Raw genomic sequence first — 24,806 nt, 5'->3', positions numbered from 1 at the left:
ATAGAGGCCTGGAAGGGTTCCGCAACTTGCAGGACTTGCTCCAGAGGTAATTTTAATCATTGTCGCGCTATATCAATCTCTTTCATGAGATATCATGTAATTATGCACTCATTCAATCATTTTTTTTGCCTGGCAGGGTTTGGAGAGGGTTCAAGAGGATGGTTAAGGGTAGTACCTTCAAAGAGAAGCTAACGTTTACTCCTGTATCGTGCGCCCAGTAGCCACATGAGACAAATCTATGTGGATACTATGCTGCGAGTCCATTCGCATGTTAACCAGTAAGACGAAGGATCGTAGAATCGACGTAAGCAATACATTCACAACTTTAACTTATTATCATTAATATTTTGTTATCAAGATTGATATATTCATATTGATCTCATTTTCCTATATAGGTCGAGCACATGCGTGAGACCCTCCAACCACAGTAACGTATACTAATAATTATGGAGGAACTGGTAGGACTTTTGATGAGAGAAATAATAGATGACAAAGGCTTGTTAAGTATAAGTATGCGCTTCTGATGATCCCCATGTAATAGTTCAAACATACGACGGGCTCTAGTCTCGGTAGTAGTGAGCTCCATTTATATAAGGGATAATATATATATATTTGTTTGCACAATCGTAATACAAGTTATCTGATATATAATGCATGAACGTGTACAGAATAGCGTACAAATATATGCAAATTATTTTGAAATGAAAAAATAAAATAAAAGGGGGTGGTAGCGGGGGGTGGCTGCACCCTGCTGAACGCCCCCTAAACCTTAAAGGAGCAACATCCTGCGGGTGCCACGTAGAGGGCATTTTTTTCCCGATCTGTGTTACCAGCCGGGACAGAAGGAGGTGACCCCTGCGCGCTTCACGGCGACCACGTGGTGGACTATAAGCCGGGACGGGACAAAAGGTTGGACCTTTTGTCTTGCCTCCACTATCTCGGTTGTCCAACCTGAACAAAAATCTCTTATGGACCGAAACAATTAGCCTGTTCTTCACTAGTGGTCGTGTTCTTCATCCGTAACCTGAGCATGTTCCTGCGTACTCGGTTTTCCGTCAAAGAAGAAAAGATCAACTAGGGAGGACACAATCCAAAAGGCAGCAGCCATTGTCTCAAAGGAGAGCGGATGCAAAAAGAAGTCTGACTCCGAGCCTTCGCGTAGGAAAAGACTTCAGGTCTAATGTTTCGTCAACATCAGGTTTTTTTTTTAGAATTTCTCTGCATTCATATTACGAGAAAATACAAAGTTGTAGACCCTTACAATTACATAGAAACATAAACACAAAGGATCAAGAACACCTAGAATACCCTAAGACAACCATAACCCATAAAGATCCCCGGAGCCCTGTATTATCATCCCAGAATCTTGAGAGAAGACCACTACATCAGAAAGAACTGCAACCAAGCGCAAACAGGTCATCATTTTCAACCATGGTACAATTGCCACCACACTGCTTCCTCTTCATTGACACCAGCGTCGAGAAGGCATGGACACCAATCCAACACACCGTAAGAGATTTACGGAGCGAAAAATCTCGATGGCATCGTCCGCCGCCATCCAGCATACTCATATCACACACGCGCTCGACGCGCCGCCTCCGCCTACCAGCCGGCTCCCCGCGCTCGACGCTGCTGATGTCGCCGACACCTGATGACACGAACACCGGCTCCCTGAAGCCGCTATCTGAAGCTAAATGTAGACTTTCTGTTTTCGTCATCTTTCCTGTTGCATTGTTCTATTCATGGTGCCATGTAGTGCATTGTTGTGTTCACTCATTCATCGATTTCACTTCTATACTAGTCTATATCCAAATAGCACAGTACCGTAGCATGTAATTGTTTGGATTGGTTCAGCTTAGTTCGTATTTTGTTTGTCTATGTTTGTGTAATTGCTGTATGAGAAATTAAGGAAGCTGGGCTTCAGATTGGTTCATATGCATTCCTTCAGATCTATCAACACCTTCTGTTTACAAATCTGAACTACTACTTCTGAATACTATTTGTGTTTACACAAGTTGTGTATGTACCAAATCTGAGCTACTCACATTCAAAGGTACGCATGAACCAAATCTGAACTACTACTTAGCTTGTTATGTCCAGGAGTACAACTACCGCTCAGTAATGAAGGTTTGAACCAAAATGCATTCTGGACCTTTTTATTCAGAAACGCTGATTTGTTCTGTTTGTTAAGTTCTCATAGTTTTGAATGTGAAAATAACAGTAAACAACATTTAATCTGTGTCATTATAGTGTGTTCTTCTTAGCTATAACCCTTATGTATGATTGATGTAGTATGTGAGGTTTAAAAGAAAGATAGCTATTGAATATTCGACCAAAGGTTTATCTGCATTGCGAAGCTAAAAAATTCAGGATATATTTATATGAATCTGAAAACTGAACCTTATAGGAAAAAAAAGTAGAGGTGCATAATTTTTTTCCTTCAAGTTGGACTATCCAATATTTACTTTTATTCGATTGTTCATAACTGTTTCTTTTTACTGCAGGCGAGGCAACGTTCACATAAAATTAAGGGATTGAGTTTTGTGTAAGTTTCTCAACCAAATGAGTTTAAAATGATCACCAATACACTTTGCGCCAATTTTTCATGCCTTTGCAATGTTGTTCCCAGAAGTAGTGGTGAACTGGTGATAGGGCGTAATCACAAGCTGTTTTACATCACATTGTCATTATTTTAATAGTGTTCTTCTGTTTGCTGGAAGTTATTGGTAATACATATAAAGCTCAATAAATATATCCAACCCTTATTTTGAGAGGAAAGTGTGAACCTTTGGTGCCATCCGTGATAGAAAACATCATTTGTCCAATGAATATATATTTTAAGTTTGTGTGATACACTTTCTTTGATTGTCATTCTTTCTTGCTAGCTTTTGTGATCTTTTCTGAATGTTTGGTAGCTCTGAGAACTTAAAAACTTGTTATTCTTTTTTGCTAGCTTCTAGGACCTGTATGTGGTATTATTAGATTGTCTTAACAGGCAACTATTTGTGCATTATACTGAAAAGGGAGTGATGTAGCTAAATCTCCCCATCCTTTCAAGTTTCATCGTTGTCTTTTATATGCGATGATTGTTTAGGTTGTTTAAACGTCTTGCAATTGTTTCTTCTCATTAGTTGTAACATAAAACTGAATCCTGGCATATCTGGAATTTGGATATAAGTAAAACTTGAAATATACTATTCACGGCAGTTAATCATTGTTAGTTTGACGTATGCTAATGACAACTGCATGGGTTTCCCAATTGGTACGCAGAGGTAGTGCCCATAAATAAACGTTATTTTTTTTGGCTTTCTTATTCTTTTAGACTGATCATACAATTTTTTATAGAGTTGTGGAAGAAAACAATAATCTTTAGTACTTAATGCTCACCCAATTTGCGCTGCCAGTAGTTCTTGCATGTGAAGTCAGTGATTTTAGCATTATGTTGGTATAGAGACACTGCTAACGGGAGCCTTTGTGTTAGAAATTGCACAACTGATTTAGTTCCGTAATGTTTGTTTATAAATTTTCTCTCGATTTCTTTTCCAGCTTGGCATGCTATGATAACCTCTTTTAAAAGTAGCTACAGAACGATGCCATCCCTCTACTTCAGTTTGTTCTCCTCCTCTAACCTAGCCGCCGCCTCCTCCTCTCCCGCCCCCCTCCCGGGCGGCGGCGGAGGATCTACCCGCCCCGCTCCGAGCAGCCACCCCCGGATCGCTGCACCTCAGCCGCCGCTGCTGCCGGCCTCAGCCCCGGCCCGGCCTTGGCCTTGGCCCCGGCCACAGCCCCGGCCCCGGCCTCGGCCACGACGGCGGTGGCGGCGCCCCTTCCGTCGAACGACGAGGGGGAGGAGAGGGTTTCCACGGTGGCGTTCCATGGGAGGTGATGAAGCGCCGGTGGAGGAAGCCGGGCGGCACGACTACTTGGTCGGGGCTTGATGCTCTCCGTCAGTAGCTATGGAGGATTCGGTGGAGCGGTGGCGGCCTCCGCCCCGGTGACGGTTCAACGGTGGTACGCATGATCCGCGCCGCCGTCTTCTTCCCTGGTGATCCGGCAGGAGGGACTGGCGGCGTGGGGGCTGCTGGTCTTGCTTTGTTTTTGGTGGCGGTCCTCGGATTTCTCGCAAGCGAAGATGAAGATCTACCGGAGGTCAGTTTGCTTTGATCTGGCTGGAGAGATGAGTTCCGGAAAGCTCCGCTGGCGAATGGAACAGTGCATATTTTGCCTGCAGTTTGCTGGATCGGGTGGTATTCGGTCGCGCGCACCCATGTTTTTATTCCGACCGTTTGGATCCGGAGGGAGCGCCGCGAAGCTATATTCTGTGTTGACATCTGGTGACTTTTTGGTCCATGGTGAAGTCAGAAGAAGGAATATCATGAAGGCCGGATTGGTGGACTGACTAAAGGAGGTTCGAGTCAACGTGATGTTGAGGGATCTGCTTGGCGTTCCGGGCTTGCAGCAGTGGTATGCATGTGGGGGCGGCAGCACAGTGGAAGTTCGGAGTCTTACCTCTCAGGGTGAAAACCCAAGGTCTGGCCTTAACTGGTTGTGCCTGGCAATGTTCTTGTTGGAGGCATTGTTTTGAGAGTGGAGACTATCTTCAGGGAGAAATCCTAAGACCTTTGGTCGGGCGACGACGGCGCTGGTGCACTGTTTCCTTCTTGGAGGCGTCGCTTTTGGAGAGTCTGTACTTCAAGTGTTGTCATGGTGGTGGTTGTATTGCTGTTGCTAGGTCTAGAAGGCTGTAGCGGGACTTTTATTTCTTAGTTTTCTTTTCTCTTTTTTGGCTGTGTGCATCCGTACTGCCATTAGAGTGGGGCGTTGTTGCAGAGGCTGGGTGTAATTGGTATCTTTTGATATTAATATATTCCCTTTATCCTTTTTAGATATAAACTATTTATTTTGATACGGTAAATATCGTTCTGCCTCTCTTGGCCGGTGGAGATGCTCTAATCGTAGCCAAGGGGGGCAGCTGCCCCTACTCAATTTTCTGAAACCTTATAATATGTTAAGCTAAAGTCTGATTTGTCCCCACTTAAAAATGATATTTGCATCACTTATTATATGTTTGCCCCCTCTAAAAATTTATCCTACGTCTGCCCCTGCTTGGTAAGAGTAAGCTCCTTGAAAAGAAGAACGGGTTGTATTATCGAGCACGATCTGACATGGATATATTTATATACGCGCGATCCAATGCTAGCCTGGTAGAGTTGACATCCAATGCAGATCTAGCTATAGCAATCCAGCTGACTTTTAATTCACTAATGTAAACTGGGTCTAGGTGTGCCTATAAATAGTGTCCCCAGCTCCATCAAATTGGGCACCAACCAAACGCAGGCATCTCGCTTAGCTCATCCCTTGGCTCTCATCCATATATTCAGCTAGCGAACTTGTTGTACGACTATGTCTTCAGGTTCAGCTGCATTCAGGGCGGCCGCGGTAGCGGCGGTACTATCCATGCTGGTTCTACCTTCCTTGGGCCGCTGTCCGTCGCTAGGACCGGCACCACCACCGCCTGCGCTGGAGACACCGCCACCACCACCGCCGCCTGCGCTGGAGACACCACCACCGCCGCCTGCGCCGGTGACACCACCGGCCCTCGCACCTGCGCCTGGGCCGGCACCGCAGGTATCATGCAGCGAGTGCCGCGCCCCTCTCGTCCCGGCATGTCAGTCGAACTGCATCGCCACTGTGACCGCGGGATGCAATGCGACGTGCAGCCCCCAGAACCAGACGGTCTGCGACGAGTGCCGGGCGATGAATAGCAATTGCACGGCCTGCTGCAACGACGGAACCTGTAGCTGCGACTGCAAAGCCGCCGGCGACTTCGACTGCCGCGGCCGCTGCTACGTCCAATACACAGGATGCAACTACTGCAACACGTCGGGAATGAATCGCTGCATGTCCGACTGCCTCAGCCCCTGCGATGCCACCTGCGCGAGGGATCCATTATACAACTAGTCGAGGTAGCTAGTAGCTACGCTAGGCATGTGTCTGCATCTTACTACCACTCCATGTGTGATTTTGAATGCATCTATGTAGTCCTGTACTCTCTGAGATACACAAGAATAAAAGACTAGATTTTACTTTTACCCGTGGCTATCACTTGTCGCTACCCAAGCTTAATAGTTTTCCTATTTTTACACCACAGACCAACGTGCTTTACTCTACACTTTTCCCCAACTTAAAAACTGCACGCCACACGTCAGCATAATGTGCCAGCTGACTAAGGTGCCATGTCACAAAATGTTGAATAGGAACGATAAACACATCCCACCTTAATTATTTTTTCATTCCAAATTGATTGCTTTTTGTTTAAAAAATATTAGAATTGCTAGCTGAATACCCATGAGTTGCTATGCCTCTTAAATTTTAGCCATCACACATATTGTTCACATGTAACAAAAATATTCAAGTATTTTTTTTGACGAAGGGAATGTATTAATATCATGAAGATACCAATTACACCAGCATCTGCAACAACGCAGTATTATTCTTTGGAATTCATCAATTTTCATTGGATAGTTGGTTGAATTGCAAAATTGTGGCATTGTCATAAAATTCACATCCAATCATAATAACGCCAGCTGGACTTTAGTTTCTGTATATGGCCCTTGCCTGGGCTTGGAAAGGGATCTTTTGTTTCATGGTTGTATAACCTACATTTTTCTGTTGCTGCCAATTGGCTTCTTCTTGGAGATTTTAATTTCATTCCTTCACCTAAAATTCTATAAAAAAATGGATAAAGTTTCAAAAACAAAGAAAAAAGTGAATTAATTTTAGTAGATAAAGTATTCTATCAGATTCGAACCTTGAAACAAGTTAGGGGGGATATGAATGATATGTTCATATTTAAGGAGGTGATTGGGCACTTGGGGTTACTAGAGATTCCCTTAAAAGGAAGAGAATACACCTGGTCAAATAACCAACCTCTTTTCTAGAGTAGCTGGGTTGGTTTCTTCAAAGTTCTAACTGGATAGCTGATAATCCAAATTCAGCGGTTCCACCCCTTGTTAAAACTAGACCGGACCATGTGGCATGTGTAGTGAACATTGACACCTCTATCCCTAAGCCAAATTATTGTGTTTTGAGAATTATTGGGTTGACCTCCCAGGTTTCATGGAATGTGTATCAACATCTTGGGCTCAAAAAATCCTGCAAATCTTATAGTTCAGCTATTTTGGTTGATAAGTTGAAAGGTTTGAGAGCTGACCTTAAAAAATGGCATGTTAGCCTTGCAAGAATAAAAGGTCTAATCCAAAACTGCAACAAAGTAATTCTTGTACTACACACTCTTGAGGAACAAAGGCCTTTTTATAGGTCAGAGTTTAATTTCAAGAAAGTGTTTCAATTGCATTTAGAAGATCCTCTTAAAGATGAATGTAACTAGTGGAGAAAGTGGTTATCAGGAAATAAAATTTAGATTAATATTATTATGCTCTATATTTTTTGGGGATAAGTCAAGAAACTATCAAGGTTAGATAAAACTTAGTTATACTGACCACATTGAGATGTTAATTATTGGAAGGTCAGAATGTGATACAAATAATTCTGAGATACAAGAATTCTAACTTTTCTTAACATGGATAAGAATATAACAAAACATGCCGGTCATGTGTGTCTTGTATTTCTTGCAGTAGTAATATATATTAATAGCCATTCTATAGTAAAAGCCTTTTTGAGATTGTAAACAAGAAAACAAATGAAATGTATTTTGTATAAATTTAGCTACGCAAACGCACTAGTTACATTGCTAGTTAACAATTAAAATGAGACTACTTTCTATTGAGGAACATATTGGTCACATATTTTTCATATTTATATTCACAAGCACATTTATTGTACTGCAATTAATAAATAACAAAGTCAGGTCAGCACGGGTAGGGGAGCCGCAATAGCAGCATGTTGGCGGCTTGCCCTGGCCACGCTAGTGGTCGTTTGGTGGTGCACAAATGTCAATGAAGATTTTATTATGTTTGTGATTTGTTCCTCTGTCGAACTTTTATAATAGATGGATGTCTTTCTCAAAGAAAGCTCTAAATTAATTCATGACACTAAGATGTACAACAAATGAATACCACCTCCATCCTAAAGCTTAAGGATTTTTTTTGAAAAGTCAAACCAAGTAAAGTTTAACTAAATTTTTAAAATCTATTAAAAATATAATATTTGTAGATAACATACGAAAATATATTTAATTATCTATTTAATGATACTAATTTTATATTTTGTATGTTAACGATTTTTTGGTAAAAGCTTAGTCAAACTTTACATAGTTCGACTTTCTAAAAATAATATAAGACTTAAACTTTGGGATGAAATGGAGGTAGTATATCTTTAAGACCAGGCCTGCGGACGGGAAATATCTCATCCAACCTTTTTGTTGTTTTTGTTGTTGTGGGAATAATTTCTGATCCAACTGATCAGCTGTTTGCCCTGAGCCTAAAGATGCACTCATGTCCAATGGTTGTTCGAGCCCGGGGTGCTCTCCGGGTTGCATCGTAACTGACACCGATTCCTTCCCCGGATCAAAGTAGGACGGAGTCTTTGTGTCGAGGGTACTCCTCGACAATGCCCACCTTTTGGGGCTTAGGGTTGACAGAATCCTGCAGGCTGATACGAGACATCGGATACCAAACAAACGGGGAGAGATATTTCCCCAGGTTCGGGGCCCTCGATGAGGTAAAACCCTTACTTCCTGCTTGTCTAATCTTGATTATTGAGAATATCGAGTTACAATGGGGTAGCCGAATGCTTCGACTATGAACTCGTCCAGAAGCTAAGATTTCGTATGACCTAGCACTAGACTTAAGATGGTTATGGCTAAGTTGATTGTGTGTCCCTCGGCAGACACTCTCATGACCCTTATATTGTGAGCCAGGTTTCGAGGTCTGTCCGGGTACGACTAGGTTACAGAGAGTTCTACGTCTAAACTTTCCTTGTTCTTCGTCTTCTTACCTTGTTCATCAAGTATATTTCTTCAGAGCTCAAATCTGATGCGTTGTGTTTTCCTACATCCAACAACTCCAATATTTTAGATTCATCGGATCCGAAGGACGAAAATGGAGGCGACCTAGCCCTGGCCTCCGCCGCCGCCGCCCCGACCCCCCTTTCCACCAGCCTCCGGCCGCTCTCCACTCCGGTGGGCGGATGCCCCTTCTCATGGCCCGCCCCTGCTAGTTCAGTCAGCGGCCATCTCCCTCCCTCCCGTTAGATCCGCCTCGAACAGTCCCAAATTTCTTTTGCCTCGCTTCCGGTGAGTTTGCAATCTTTTCCCCGTGGGTCACGACCGGCGGCGGATTCCCTTCACAGCTTCGCTTCTGCGGCTGTTTTATCCTGGCTTGGCTGAGTTCCTCTCACCCCTGTCCCGTGTAGCTTCGTGCTTGTGTGATGTCTGAAGCCCGTGAGGTGCTGCAGGGCTTGGCAGCCCCTGTGGAGGGTGCTGAAGAAGGTGTTAACTCAATGATGGGTCGCCTGAATTTGCTCGCAGATGAGACCGAGGTCGTCGAGATGAGCGATGATGAAGATGATTCGGGTGCTGCGGCGGAGCTGTGGGCGCTGGACGGCAAGGTGCTCTCGCCGCATACCACTCATATCCAGTCTGTTCGGGCAGCAATGAAGCCTGCCTGGGGCAACCCAAGGGGCCTGCGGATTAGGCCTGCGGGAGACAATGTCTTCGTGGCCGTCTTTGCAACCTGTGATGACCGGGACCGGGTGCTGGAGGGGACGCCGTGGATGGTGGGGCGGCACGCCGTTCTTTTGCAACCTCATGATCCTCGGCTCAGGCCCTCCGATGTTCGCTTCGACTCCATGACTATTTGGGTGAGAATTCTGAACTTACCTTTCGAGTGGATGAATAATAAGAAGGGTCTGAAGATTGCAAAACTCATTGACAAGAATTGCTCAGTCGATGTTGATGAATTTGGGGTGGCGTCTGGCACTTTCCTTCGTGCTAAGGTGGCCATCCCTTTTGACCAACCGCTGCGGCGCTGGGTGATTATCCGCCGCGACGGCCGCGATGAAAGTTTCAACCTGCAATATGAGAAGCTCCCGTTCTTCTGTTTTGGCTGTGGCCTCATCGGCCACGGTGAGCTCGAATGCAAGAGCCCTGCTGATAGGGATGCTTTGGGAAAGCTCCCTTTCGATAGAAATCTGAGAGCACCTGAAGAAAGGCGTAGAAGAATGCAATCTTTCGAACAAGCCGCTGCCTCTGCGTCTTGGAACAGTGGCTCAAAGGATCGTGGAGGGGGCAGCCGAAAATCTGGGCCAAGCTCTGCTACCAGCAGGACCTCCGCGGATGGGGATCCGCTGAAACTCGGGGAACATATCGTGAACTCCCCGCCTGCAAAGGTTGGTGCCAGCACCGAAAAGGCTTTGGCTTCTGAAGTTGCCCGTCAGCTTTTTCCGAACAACGGCTCTCTGGTTCAACCCACTTTGAAGAGGAAGCCTAGTGCATGCAGCGTGGGGGCTGGTGTGTCTTCCCCCGAAGGGGATTTGATCGATCAAATTGACAAGAGCTCTGCTTTGGTTGTGGTACCTGTGAGGTCGTCCTGTGTGACTGGGGCTGGAACTTGTGGTGCAGGTTTTGACACTGGACAAGGCAGCGTGAAGAAGCTAAGGAGTGGCCAAGAACAAAAAATTGAACGTTCGGTGTATGTGCGCAACTCATCCGGGAAGGGTGTTAATTCTGACGCGGGGCTGCCTATTCAACCCTGCAGTAAGCAATGAAAGCTATTGCATACAACTGTCGGGGGCTTGGGAACCAGCCGGCAGTTTTGGGCCTTCTTGAGTTATGGAAGGCAGAAGCTCCTGATGTTCTCTTCTTGTCTGAAACAAAGCTTGACAAGGAGGGGATGAAGCGCATTCAAGTGCTGTTGAACATGCCAAACATGGAGGTGAAGAGTTGTGACGGCCGGAGCGGGGGTTTGGCCCTGCTTTGGAAGAAAGACGTTAATCTTGCTGTGAATCCGGGGATGTCCCGCTACCACATCGATGCGGTCATCACCGGAGATGATGGCTTCACATGGAGGCTCACGGGCATTGATACGTCTCCGACGTATCGATAATTTCTTATGTTCCATGCCACATTATTGATGTTATCTACATGTTTTATGCACACTTTATGTCATATTCGTGCATTTTCTGGAACTAACCTATTAACAAGATGCCGAAGTGCCAGTTCCTGTTTTCTGCTGTTTTTGGTTTCAGAAATCCTAGTAACGAAATATTCTCGGAATTGGACGAAATCAACGCCCAGGTTCCTATTTTGCCCGGAAGCATCCAGAACACCCGAGAGTCGCCAGAGTGGACCCACAGGGGGCCCAGACCATAGGCCGGCGCGGCCCAGGCCCTGGCCGCGCCGCCCTATAGTGTCGGCGCCCCTTCGACCTTCCGAGGCTGCCCTTCCGCCTATTTAAAGCCTCCGTCGCGAAAACCCTGATACGTTCGACGAAAACCACAGAAACCTTCCAGAGCCGCCGCCATCGCGAGGCCAAGATCTGGGGGACAGGAGTCTCTGTTCCGGCACCCTGCCGGAACGGGGAAGTGCCCCCGGAAGGCTTCTCCATCGACACCGCTGCCATCTCCACCGCCATCTTCATCACCGCTGCTGCTCCCATGAGGAGGGAGTAGTTCTCCATCGAGGCTCAGGGCTGTACCGGTAGCTATGTGGTTCATCTCTCCCATGTACCTCAATACAATGATCTCATGAGCTGCTTTACATGATTGAGATTCATATGAGTTTTGTATCACAATTCATCTATGTGCTACTCTAGCAATGTTATTAAAGTAGTTTTATTCCTCCTGCACGTGTGTAAAGGTGACAGTGTGTGCACCATGTTAGTACTTGGTTTATGCTATGATCATGATCTCTTGTAGATTGCGAAGTTAACTATTGCTATGATAATATTGATGTGATCTATTCCTCCTACATATGCATGAAGGTGACAGTGTGCATGCTATGTTAGTACTTGGTTTAGTCTTTTGATCTATCTTACACTATAAGGTTACTAAAATATGAACATTAATTGTGGAGCTTGTTAACTGAATTGGAAAATGATACATGTAGTAATTGCTATAAATGTCTTGGGTAATGTGATACTTGGCAATTGTTGTGCTCATGTTTAAGCTCTTGCATCATATGCTTTGCACCTATTAATGAAGAAATACATAGAGCATGCTAAAATTTGGTTTGCATAATTGGTCTCTCTAAGGTCTAGATAATTTCTAGTATTGAGTTTGAACAACAAGGAAGACGGTGTAGAGTCTTATAATGTTTTCAATATGTCTTTTATGTGAGTTTTGCTGCACCGGTTCATCCTTGTGTTTGTTTCAAATAGCCTTGCTAGCCTAAACCTTGTATCGAGAGGGAATACCTCTCATGCATCCAAAATACTTGAGCCAACCACTATGCCATTTGTGTCCACCATACCTACCTACTACATGGTATTTTCCGCCATTCCAAAGTAAATTGCTTGAGTGCTACCTTTAAAATTCCATCATCACCTTTACAATATATAGCTCATGGGACAAATAGCTTAAAAACTATTGTGGTATTGAATATGTAATTATGCACTTTATCTCTTATTAAGTTGCTTGTTGTGCGATAACCATGTTTACTGGGGACGCCATCAACTATTCATTGTTGAATTTCATGTGAGTTGCTATGCATGTTCGTCTTGTCTGAAGTAAGAGCGATCTACCACCTTATGGTTAAGCATGCATATTGTTAGAGAAGAACATTGGGCCGCTAACTAAAGCCATGATCCATGGTGGAAGTTTCAGTTTTGGACATATATCCTCAATCTCAAATGAGAAAATTATTAATTGTTGTTACATGCTTATGCATAAAAGAGGAGTCCATTATCTGTTGTCTATGTTGTCCCGGTATGGATGTCTAAGTTGAAGAATAATCAATAGCGAGAAATCCAATGCGAGCTTTCTCCTTAGACCTTTGTACAAAGTGCATAGAGGTACCCCTTTGTGACACTTGGTCAAAACATGTGCATTGTGATGATCCGGTAGTCCAAGCTAATTAGGACAAGGTGCGGGCACTATTAGTACACTATGCATGAGGCTTGCAACTTGTAAGATATAATTTACATGATACATATGCTTTATTACTACCGTTGACAAAATTGTTTCATGTTTTCAAAATCAAAGCTCTAGCACAAATATAGCAATCGATGCTTTTCCTCTATGGAGGACAATTCTTTTACTTTCAATGTTGAGTCAGTTCACCTATTTCTCTCCACCTCAAGAAGCAAACACTTGTGTGAACTGTGCATTGATTCTTACATATTTGCTTATTGCACTTGCATTGACAACTATCCATGAGATATACATGTTACAAGTTGAAAGCAACCGCTGAAACTTAATCTTCCTTTGTATTGCTTCAATACCTTTACTTTGAATTATTGCTTTATGAGTTAACTCTTGTGCAAGACTTATTGATGCTTGTCTTGAAGTGCTATTCATGAAAAGTCTTTGCTTTATGATTCACTTGTTTACTCATGTCATTACCATTGTTTTGATCGCTGCATTCACTACATATGCTTTACAAATAGTATGATCAAGGTTATGATGGCATGTCACTCCAGAAATTATCTGTGTTATCGTTTTACCTGCTCGGGACGAGCAGAACTAAGCTTGGGGATGCTGATACGTCTCCGACGTATCGATAATTTCTTATGTTCCATGCCACATTATTGATGTTATCTACATGTTTTATGCACACTTTATGTCATATTCGTGCATTTTCTGGAACTAACCTATTAACAAGATGCCGAAGTGCCAGTTCCTGTTTTCTGCTGTTTTTGGTTTCAGAAATCCTAGTAACGAAATATTCTCGGAATTGGACGAAATCAACGCCCAGGTTCCTATTTTGCCCGGAAGCATCCAGAACACCCGAGAGTCGCCAGAGTGGACCCACAGGGGGCCCAGACCATAGGCCGGCGCGGCCCAGGCCCTGGCCGCGCCGCCCTATAGTGTCGGCGCCCCTTCGACCTTCCGAGGCTGCCCTTCCGCCTATTTAAAGCCTCCGTCGCGAAAACCCTGATACGTTCGACGAAAACCACAGAAACCTTCCAGAGCCGCCGCCATCGCGAGGCCAAGATCTGGGGGACAGGAGTCTCTGTTCCGGCACCCTGCCGGAACGGGGAAGTGCCCCCGGAAGGCTTCTCCATCGACACCGCTGCCATCTCCACCGCCATCTTCATCACCGCTGCTGCTCCCATGAGGAGGGAGTAGTTCTCCATCGAGGCTCAGGGCTGTACCGGTAGCTATGTGGTTCATCTCTCCCATGTACCTCAATACAATGATCTCATGAGCTGCTTTACATGATTGAGATTCATATGAGTTTTGTATCACAATTCATCTATGTGCTACTCTAGCAATGTTATTAAAGTAGTTTTATTCCTCCTGCACGTGTGTAAAGGTGACAGTGTGTGCACCGTGTTAGTACTTGGTTTATGCTATGATCATGATCTCTTGTAGATTGCGAAGTTAACTATTGCTATGATAATATTGATGTGATCTATTCCTCCTACATATGCATGAAGGTGACAGTGTGCATGCTATGTTAGTACTTGGTTTAGTCTTTTGATCTATCTTACACTATAAGGTTACTAAAATATGAACATTAATTGTGGAGCTTGTTAACTCTGGCATTGAGGGTTCGTGTAATCCTACGCAATGTGTTCATCATCCAACAAGAGTGTAGAGTATGCATTTATCTATTCTGTTATGTGATCAATGTTGAGAGTGTCCACTAGTGAAAGTGTAATCCCTAGGCCTTGCTCCTAAATACTGCTGCGTTACTACTGCTTGTTTACTGTTTTACTGTGTTACTACTGCTGCAATACTACCACCATCAACTACACGCCAGTAAGCTATTTTCTGGCACCGTTGCTACTGCTCATATATATTCATACCACCTGTATTTCACTATCTCTTCGCCGAACTAGTGCACCTATTAGGTGTGTTGGGGACACAAGAGACTTCTTGCTTTGTGGTTGCAGGGTTGCATGAGAGGGATATCTTTGACCTCTTCCTCCCTGAGTTCGATAAACCTTGGGTATCCACTTAAGGGAAAACTTGCTGCTGTTCTACAAACCTCTCGCTCTTGGAGGCCCAACACCGTCTACAGTGAAAGGAGGGGGAACGTAGACATCAAGCACTTTTCTGGCGCCGTTGCCGGGGAGGAAAGGTAAAAGGTACTCACACTCCGGACCTCGGCTACCAAGCTATTTTCCGCCATTGTAAGTACTCGAAGCTATTTCCTTTAGATCCTGCAATTGCAACTTTTTGTTTCTTGTTTACACTAGTTAGGCATAATGGAAAACAACAAAAAAATTGGTGAGCTTTTTAGTCTTTTTCCTGATTTAGAATGGTTTGATCTGAAAATTAAAAAACCCATGGAACATGTTAGTATGAACACTTTGAATACCATTGTTGCTAATGATATGGAAAATTCTAAGCTTGGGGAAGCTGGTTTTGATGAGCATGATCTTTTTAGTCCACCAAGCATTGAGGAGAAAACTTTCTTTGATGATACTTTGCCTCCTATATATGATGATTATAATGATAGTAGTCTTTTGTTGCCACCTGTTATGGAGGATAAATTTGATTATGAATACAATATGCCTCCTATATTTGATGATGAGAATAATAATGATAGCTACTTTGTTGAATTTGCTCCCACTACAACTAATAAAATTGACTATGCTTATGTTGGGAGTAGTAATAATTTTATGCATGAGACTCATGATAAGAATGCTTTATGTGATAGTTATATTGTTGAGTTTGCTCATGTTGCTACTGAAAGTTATTATGAGAGAGGAAAATATGGTTGTAGAAATTTTCATGTTACTAAAATGCCTCTCCATGTGCTGAAATTTTTCAAGCTATACTTGTTTTATCTTCCTATGCTTGTTACTTTGCTCTTCATGAACTTGTTTATTTACAAGATTCCTATGCATAGGAAACATGTTAGACTTAAATGTGTTTTGAATTTGCCTCTTGATGCTCTCTTTTGCTTCAAATACTATTTCTTGCGAGTGCATCATTAAAACTGCTGAGCCCATCTTAATGGCTATAAAGAAAAGAACTTCTTGGGAGATAACCCATGTGTTATTTTGCTACAGTACTTTGTTTTATATTTGTGTCTTGGAAGTTGTTTACTACTGTAGCAACCTCTCCTTATCTTAGTTTTGTGTTTTATTGTGCCAAGTAAAGCCGTTGATAGAAAAGTAAGTACTAGATTTGGATTACTGCGCAGTTCCAGATTTCTTTGCTGTCACGAATCTGGGTCTACCTCCCTGTAGGTAGCTCAGAAAATTAAGCCAATTTACGTGCATGATCCTCAGATATGTACGCAACTTTCATTCAATTTGAGCATTTTCATTTGAGCAAGTATGGTGCCATTTTAAAATTCGTCAATACGAACTGTTCTGTTTTGACAGATTCTGCCTTTTATTTCGCATTGCCTCTTTTGCTATGTTGGATGAATTTCTTTGATCCACTAATATCCAGTAGCATTATGCAATGTCCAGAAGTGTTAAGAATGATTGTGTCACCTCTGAATATGTTAATTTTTATTGTGCACTAACCCTCTAATGAGTTGTTCTAAGTTTGGTGTGGAGGAAGTTTTCAAGGATCAAGAGAGGAGTATGATGCAACATGATCAAGGAGAGTGAAAGCTCTAAGCTTGGGGATGCCCCGGTGGTTCACCCCTGCATATATCAAGAAGACTCAAGCATCTAAGCTTGGGGATGCCCAAGGCATCCCCTTCTTCATCGACAACATTATCAGGTTCCTCCCCTGAAACTATATTTTTATTCCATCACATCTTATGTGCTTTTCTTGGAGCGTCGGTTTGTTTTTGTTTTTTGTTTTGTTTGAATAAAATGGATCCTAGCATTCACTTTATGGGAGAGAGACACGCTCCGCTGTAGCATATGGACAAGTATGTCCTTAGTTTCTACTCATAGTATTCATGGCGAAGTTTCTTCTTCGTTAAATTGTTATATGGTTGGAATTGGAAAATGATACATGTAGTAATTGCTATAAATGTCTTGGGTAATGTGATACTTGGCAATTGTTGTGCTCATGTTTAAGCTCTTGCATCATATGCTTTGCACCTATTAATGAAGAAATACATAGAGCATGCTAAAATTTGGTTTGCATAATTGGTCTCTCTAAGGTCTAGATAATTTCTAGTATTGAGTTTGAACAACAAGGAAGACGGTGTAGAGTCTTATAATGTTTTCAATATGTCTTTTATGTGAGTTTTGCTGCACCGGTTCATCCTTGTGTTTGTTTCAAATAGCCTTGCTAGCCTAAACCTTGTATCGAGAGGGAATACCTCTCATGCATCCAAAATACTTGAGCCAACCACTATGCCATTTGTGTCCACCATACCTACCTACTACATGGTATTTTCCGCCATTCCAAAGTAAATTGCTTGAGTGCTACCTTTAAAATTCCATCATCACCTTTACAATATATAGCTCATGGGACAAATAGCTTAAAAACTATTGTGGTATTGAATATGTAATTATGCACTTTATCTCTTATTAAGTTGCTTGTTGTGCGATAACCATGTTTACTGGGGACGCCATCAACTATTCATTGTTGAATTTCATGTGAGTTGCTATGCATGTTCGTCTTGTCTGAAGTAAGAGCGATCTACCACCTTATGGTTAAGCATGCATATTGTTAGAGAAGAACATTGGGCCGCTAACTAAAGCCATGATCCATGGTGGAAGTTTCAGTTTTGGACATATATCCTCAATCTCAAATGAGAAAATTATTAATTGTTGTTACATGCTTATGCATAAAAGAGGAGTCCATTATCTGTTGTCTATGTTGTCCCGGTATGGATGTCTAAGTTGAAGAATAATCAATAGCGAGAAATCCAATGCGAGCTTTCTCCTTAGACCTTTGTACAGGCGGCATAGAGGTACCCCTTTGTGACACTTGGTCAAAACATGTGCATTGTGATGATCCGGTAGTCCAAGCTAATTAGGACAAGGTGCGGGCAGTATTAGTACACTATGCATGAGGCTTGCAACTTGTAAGATATAATTTACATGATACATATGCTTTATTACTACCGTTGACAAAATTGTTTCATGTTTTCAAAATCAAAGCTCTAGCACAAATATAGCAATCGATGCTTTTCCTCTATGGAGGACAATTCTTTTACTTTCAATGTTGAGTCAGTTCACCTATTTCTCTCCACCTCAAGAAGCAAACACTTGTGTGAACTGTGCATTGATTCTTACATATTTGCTTATTGCACTTGCATTGACAACTATCCATGAGATATACATGTTACAAGTTGAAAGCAACCGCTGAAACTTAATCTTCCTTTGTATTGCTTCAATACCTTTACTTTGAATTATTGCTTTATGAGTTAACTCTTGTGCAAGACTTATTGATGCTTGTCTTGAAGTGCTATTCATGAAAAGTCTTTGCTTTATGATTCACTTGTTTACTCATGTCATTACCATTGTTTTGATCGCTGCATTCACTACATATGCTTTACAAATAGTATGATCAAGGTTATGATGGCATGTCACTCCAGAAATTATCTGTGTTATCGTTTTACCTGCTCGGGACGAGCAGAACTAAGCTTGGGGATGCTGATACGTCTCCGACGTATCGATAATTTCTTATGTTCCATGCCACATTATTGATGTTATCTACATGTTTTATGCACACTTTATGTCATATTCGTGCATTTTACGGAACTAACCTATTAACAAGATGCCGAAGTGCCGTTCCTGTTTTTCTGCTGTTTTTGTTTTCAGAAATCCTAGTAACGAAATATTCTCGGAATTGGACGAAATCAACGCCTGTGTTCCTATTTTGCCCGGAAGCATCCGTAACACCCGAGAGTCGCCCAGTGGACCCACGGGGGCCGGACCATAGGCCGGCGCGGCCCAGGCCCTGGCCGCGCCGCCTCTATAGTGTCGGCGCCCCTTCGACCTTCCGAGGCTGCCCTTCCGCCTATTTAAAGCCTCCGTCGCGAAAACCCTGATACGTTCGACGAAAACCACAGAAACCTTCCAGAGCCGCCGCCATCGCGAGGCCAAGATCTGGGGGACAGGAGTCTCTGTTCCGGCACCCTGCCGGAACGGGGAAGTGCCCCCGGAAGGCTTCTCCATCGACACCGCTGCCATCTCCACCGCCATCTTCATCACCGCTGCTGCTCCCATGAGGAGGGAGTAGTTCTCCATCGAGGCTCAGGGCTGTACCGGTAGCTATGTGGTTCATCTCTCCCATGTACCTCAATACAATGATCTCATGAGCTGCTTTACATGATTGAGATTCATATGAGTTTTGTATCACAATTCATCTATGTGCTACTCTAGCAATGTTATTAAAGTAGTTTTATTCCTCCTGCACGTGTGTAAAGGTGACAGTGTGTGCACCGTGTTAGTACTTGGTTTATGCTATGATCATGATCTCTTGTAGATTGCGAAGTTAACTATTGCTATGATAATATTTATGTGATCTATTCCTCCTACATATGCATGAAGGTGACAGTGTGCATGCTATGTTAGTACTTGGTTTAGTCTTTTGATCTATCTTACACTATAAGGTTACTAAAATATGAACATTAATTGTGGAGCTTGTTAACTCTGGCATTGAGGGTTCGTGTAATCCTACGCAATGTGTTCATCATCCAACAAGAGTGTAGAGTATGCATTTATCTATTCTGTTATGTGATCAATGTTGAGAGTGTCCACTAGTGAAAGTGTAATCCCTAGGCCTTGCTCCTAAATACTGCTGCGTTACTCTCGTTTGTTTACCGTTTCTTTACTGTGTTACTACTGCTGCAATACTACCACCATCAACTACACGCCAGCAAGCTATTTTCTGGCACCGTTGCTACTGCTCATATATATTCATACCACCTGTATTTCACTATCTCTTCGCCGAACTAGTGCACCTATTAGGTGTGTTGGGGACACAAGAGACTTCTTGCTTTGTGGTTGCAGGGTTGCATGAGAGGGATATCTTTGACCTCTTCCTCCCTGAGTTCGATAAACCTTGGGTATCCACTTAAGGGAAAACTTGCTGCTGTTCTACAAACCTCTGCTCTTGGAGGCCCAACACTGTCTACAGGAAAGGAGGGGGAACATAGACATCAGGCATCTATGGTGAGCCGCAGGCGGGTGCAAGGGAGAAGACTTGGAAGCTGCTATGCATTCTTCATGGTCAGTCTGATCTACCATGGATGTGTTTTGGGGATTTCAACGAGGTCCTCTTTGCCAGCGAGAAGCAGGGTGGTGTCCCTAAGAAGCAATCCTGCATGGACAAGTTCAGAATGGCTCTGGAGTTCTGTGAGCTGGAGGACTTGGGGTTTATTGGCGACCCATATACTTGGCAAAACCACAGCCAACGTGCGGACACATATATCAAAGAAAGACTGGACAGGTCGGTGGCCAATTTGGAGTGGAGAACTCATTTCCCGGCCTACAAGGCTATCAATGGGGACCCCAGGCATTCTGATCATAGGCCTGTCATTGTGATCTTGGACCCGAATCCTCATGGCAGTGGCTCCTCGGGTGTGAGGGAGCAACCAAAGTTTGAAGCATGCTGGCTCGAGGAAGAGGAGTGTGAGGGGGTTGTTCAAAACGCCTGACAGCTTGCTTTTCTCTCTGGGGATGTCGTTGTCGCGGATGCCATTAGGAAGGTGGGCGCTGAGCTCCATATTTGGAGCAAAGATATTCTGGGGGATCTCCAAAACCGTATCAAGAAAACGAAAAAAGAGCTCAATCGCTGTAGGAAAAGGGTTATTTCCAATGAGCAGGTTGCTTTGGAACACATGCTTAGATATAAGCTCGAGCGCCTTCAGGATCAGAAAAATATCTTCTGGAAGCAGCGTGCCAAGGCCCACTGGCTGAAGGACGGCGATAAGAACACCAGTTTTTTCCATGCCTGTGCCTCGGAAAGGAAAAAGATGAATCGACTGAAGAAGTTGAAGACTGATGATGGCACGGTCGTGGAAGGGGAGAAAAATCTGAGATCCCTGATTGCTTCTTATTATCAAAATCTTTTCACCTCTTCGGCTGGTACTAGGGAGTCTGAACTTCTTGAGGTGGTTCCCTCTGTTGTCACCCCTGAGATGAATTCCTTCCTTAGGAAGCCTTTCTGTTGTGATGAAATCAAGCTTGCCCTAAACTCCATGGGGGATCTCAAGGCCCCCGGTCCTGATGGCATGCCGGCCATTTTCTACAAGCGCTTCTGGGACCTGGTTGGTGACAAGGTGCAGCAGGAAGTGCTAGGTGTTCTGAATGGTGGGGCTATTCCAGCGGGTTGGAACGAGACCGTGATCGTGCTGATCCCCAAGGCCACCAACCCTGAGCGAATAAAGGATCTTAGGCCCATTAGCCTTTGCAACCTTGTCTTCAAGATTGTCTCCAAGGTGATTGCCTGTAGATTTAAAGAGGTCTTGGATGACATCATTTCTCAAAGCCAAAGTGCGTTTGTGGCGGGAAGACTGATCACTGATAACATCTTGATCGCTTATGAGACTACTCACTTTATGCACACGCGGAAGGGGGGCAGAGATGGCCTGGCTGCTGTCAAGCTTGATATGAGCAAAGCTTTTGATCGAGTTGAATGGTCTTTTTTAAAGAATATGATGCTGAAGTTGGGCTTTAACTCCCTCTGGGTTGAGTTGGTGATGCGCTGCATTACCTCTGTCACTTACAGAGTGAAAGTCAACAACAACCTTACTGAGGTTATTACTCCGCAGCGCGGCCTGCGCCAGGGATGCCCTCTGTCCCCGTATCTCTTCATATTGTGTGCTGAGGGCCTCTCTGCTCTCTTCAAGAAGGCTGAGGAGGACGGTTCTTTGCAAGGTGTCCAGGTTTGTCCGGCTGCCCCTCGCATAAACCACCTGTTTTTTGCTGATGACTCTCTCATCTTCTTGAAAGTAAATGATCAGAGTGCAAAAAAGCTTCAGGACATTCTAGCTCTCTATGAAGATGCCTCTGGCCAAATGGTCAACAAGGAAAAATCGGCTGTGATGTTCAGTAAGGGAACCTCTTCCACGGCCAAAAGAAAGTTCAAGGGCCTTCTCCACATAGCTGATGAGGCTTTCTCTGATAGATACCTTGGGTTGCCTGTCCACCTAGGCAGATCTGTCTCGCTGGCTTTCGACTACCTCAAGGAAAAAATCTGGAAGAAAATCCAGGGCTGGAAAGAAAAATTCCTCTCTAGGGCTGGGAAAGAAATTTTGGTGAAAGCTGTGGCTCAAGCCATCCCAACCTATGCCATGTCCTGCTTCGACATCACCAAAACCTTCTGTGACGACATTAGTTCCATGGTTTGTCGATATTGGTGGAACAACCAGGATGAGGAAAGACACCATTGGCTGAGTTGGGAGTGCCTGTCCAAACCAAAGTGTGTTGGAGGGCTTGGTTTTAGGGACCTGCATCTGTTTAATATGGCCATGCTCGCAAGGCAGGGTTGGTGTTTGCTTCAAGATCCTGAGTCTCTCTGCGGCAGGGTGCTCCGAGCAAAGTATTTCCCTAATGGCAACATCTTGGAAGCGGTGGCAGCCCCGGGCATCTCCTATACCTGGCGCAACATTTTGAAAGGATTGGCCCTCCTCAAGGAGGGGCTGATCTGGCGTGTTGGCGATGGCACCAACATCAAAGTTTGGCGTGACCCCTGGCTCCCTGTTGGTGACACTAGAAGACCAAGATCCTTGCATGGTCGATCGCCTATTTCTCTGGTGGCTGATCTCCTGAACCCCATCACTGGCAATTGGGACGTTGATCCTGTCGTCAGCCTCTTCCAGCCTGATGATGTGAAGGCTATTCTCTCCATCAATGTCTGCGAGGGAATGGAGGACTTTCTGGCTTGGCACTTCGATCCTAGAGGCCAGTTCTCTGTCAAGTCTGCTTACAAGCTTGGGGTGATGCTGTGTGATAGGAACTCGGGCAAGGAGGCGGCTAGCTCTGCGTCCAACAATGACCCCAGGCCATCTTTTGATTGGAACCATATTTGGCACTTGAAGGCCCCGACCAAAATCAAGATGTTTCTGTGGCGTGTTGCACACAACAGCCTTGCAAATCGTATGAAGATTCATAGGATCGGTGTGGACCTGGACACTAGATGCCCTGTATGCAACAGGCAGGATGAGGATGGGGGCCATGTCTTTTTGAAATGCAAAGCTGCAAAGGCTTGTTGGAATATCCTTGGGCTGGGTAACCTCCGGGATAAACTCTCTCTCTGCACTTCCTCGCGCGACCTTCTCACTGAGTTGTGGAACTGTGATGATGACACTCAGCTGCGCGCGGCAACATTCATGTGGGAGTGGTGGAACATCCGTAACAAAGTGAATGCTGGCGAGAGCATCACGGACCCCAGGGTAGTGTGCTCCAAAGTTGAAAGACTGCTGGTTGACTTCTTATCTTTGAAGAAGCCAGTAAAACCGCCTAAGCCCCCTGACATACACAAGTGGGCAAAGCCTCCAGATAATCATGTCAAGTAAACTTTGATGGCTCCTGCCTTGCCGGTGCCGGAACGGGTGGCTGGGTCTATGTTATCCGAGACCAGGCGGGCAATTTCATTGCGGCAGGTTTGGGTAAGTCCCCGCACCTCGGGAGTGCTCTTGAATCTGAAGCTGTGGCCTGTCTTGCTGCGATCCAGGGTGCCAATGAGATTGGCGCCAATCGCATCATCTTTGAATCGGACGCGTCTACTCTGGTACAAGCCCTGAAGAGCAACGACTATGATATGTCTTCAATTGGTGTGGTGGTGAAGGAAGCTAGAAGCCTGTGCACTTTAAACTTTGATTCTTTTCAGTTCTCTTTTTGTCGCCGCGCCTGTAACAATGCTGCCCATGAGCTTGCAAAGCTGGGAGCAAATTCTGAGTCTATTGACTCCCACTGGGATGGCCCTGTCCCCAGTTGTATCGTTACTATTTTGGCCAGTGATTTAGCTGAGCCATTTTAATGGGAGTCCATGTTTAAGCGTAAAAAAAAAGTATATTTCTTCAGAACCGACATGGAGGCCACCTTGGCCAATGGATGATCTTCATGGGCCCCTGGTTGGGCCGCAAGAGGTAGTACAATACAAGTTACCCGAAGGGTAATGCCCACATCACTTTGGCTAGGGACGTCTCTCTCATATCAATATATGACACCGACGGCGACGACACAACTCAACACCTATACCAGACATAGCCTCCTCCTAATCCCCAAACCAGCAACCAAGATCGGAAGGAAAGAAACGCTCGTCGGTTAATTATATTGCCCTTCTGGTCCAAGGCCATGACGTGCAAAGAGGAGGGTTAAAGATGACGGCATGTTAGCGGCTTGCCCTAGCGGCGGTAGTGGTCCTTTGGTGGTGCATTTTTTTTGAACAATGCATGAATCTAAATGTAGCTTTTATTATGTGTGTGGTAATTTGTACCTCTGCTGAACTTCATTAATAGATCTGTGTATTTTTTGAAGAAAAACCTATAGATTTCATGCCCCTTATAGATGTATAGCAAATGAAGCAAATAGCTTAATATGTTTTTCGCAAAGAAAAATGAATTAGTAACAGGCTCCTGCATAACTAAATGAGAATTCTGTAGTGTAGACGGAAATATCTGATGCACGGGCTCACCCCGGCCCAATGGTTGTTCGAGGCTTCGAGCCCGGGGCTCCGGGTGCACCGTAAGAGCATCCCCACTCGTCTCCCCGACGAGGCCCCCGAGCGATGTTTTTTCCATCCGGACGGCGGTCCAGTCGCGCCCCCGGTTCCTCATTTTCGTCCGGATTTGGCCCTTCATCCAT

General features: G+C 44.4%; 1 protein-coding gene across 1 annotated transcript; it reads left to right on the top strand.

Annotated features, from left to right (window-relative positions):
- Window positions 1-20,245: 20,245 nt before the first annotated feature.
- On the top strand, window positions 20,246-20,653 carry LOC139833493 (uncharacterized). The gene has a single exon (XM_071823788.1). The coding sequence runs from the start codon at window positions 20,246-20,248 to the stop codon at window positions 20,651-20,653; it is 408 nt and encodes a 135-aa protein (XP_071679889.1).
- Window positions 20,654-24,806: the final 4,153 nt, after the last annotated feature.

This window comes from Lolium perenne, chromosome 7 (genome assembly GCF_019359855.2).
Source record: "Lolium perenne isolate Kyuss_39 chromosome 7, Kyuss_2.0, whole genome shotgun sequence".
NCBI classification, from domain to species: Eukaryota; Viridiplantae; Streptophyta; class Magnoliopsida; order Poales; family Poaceae; genus Lolium; species Lolium perenne.
Note: the sequence above shows the minus strand (reverse complement) of the source record. Positions and strands in the feature narration are given on the sequence as shown.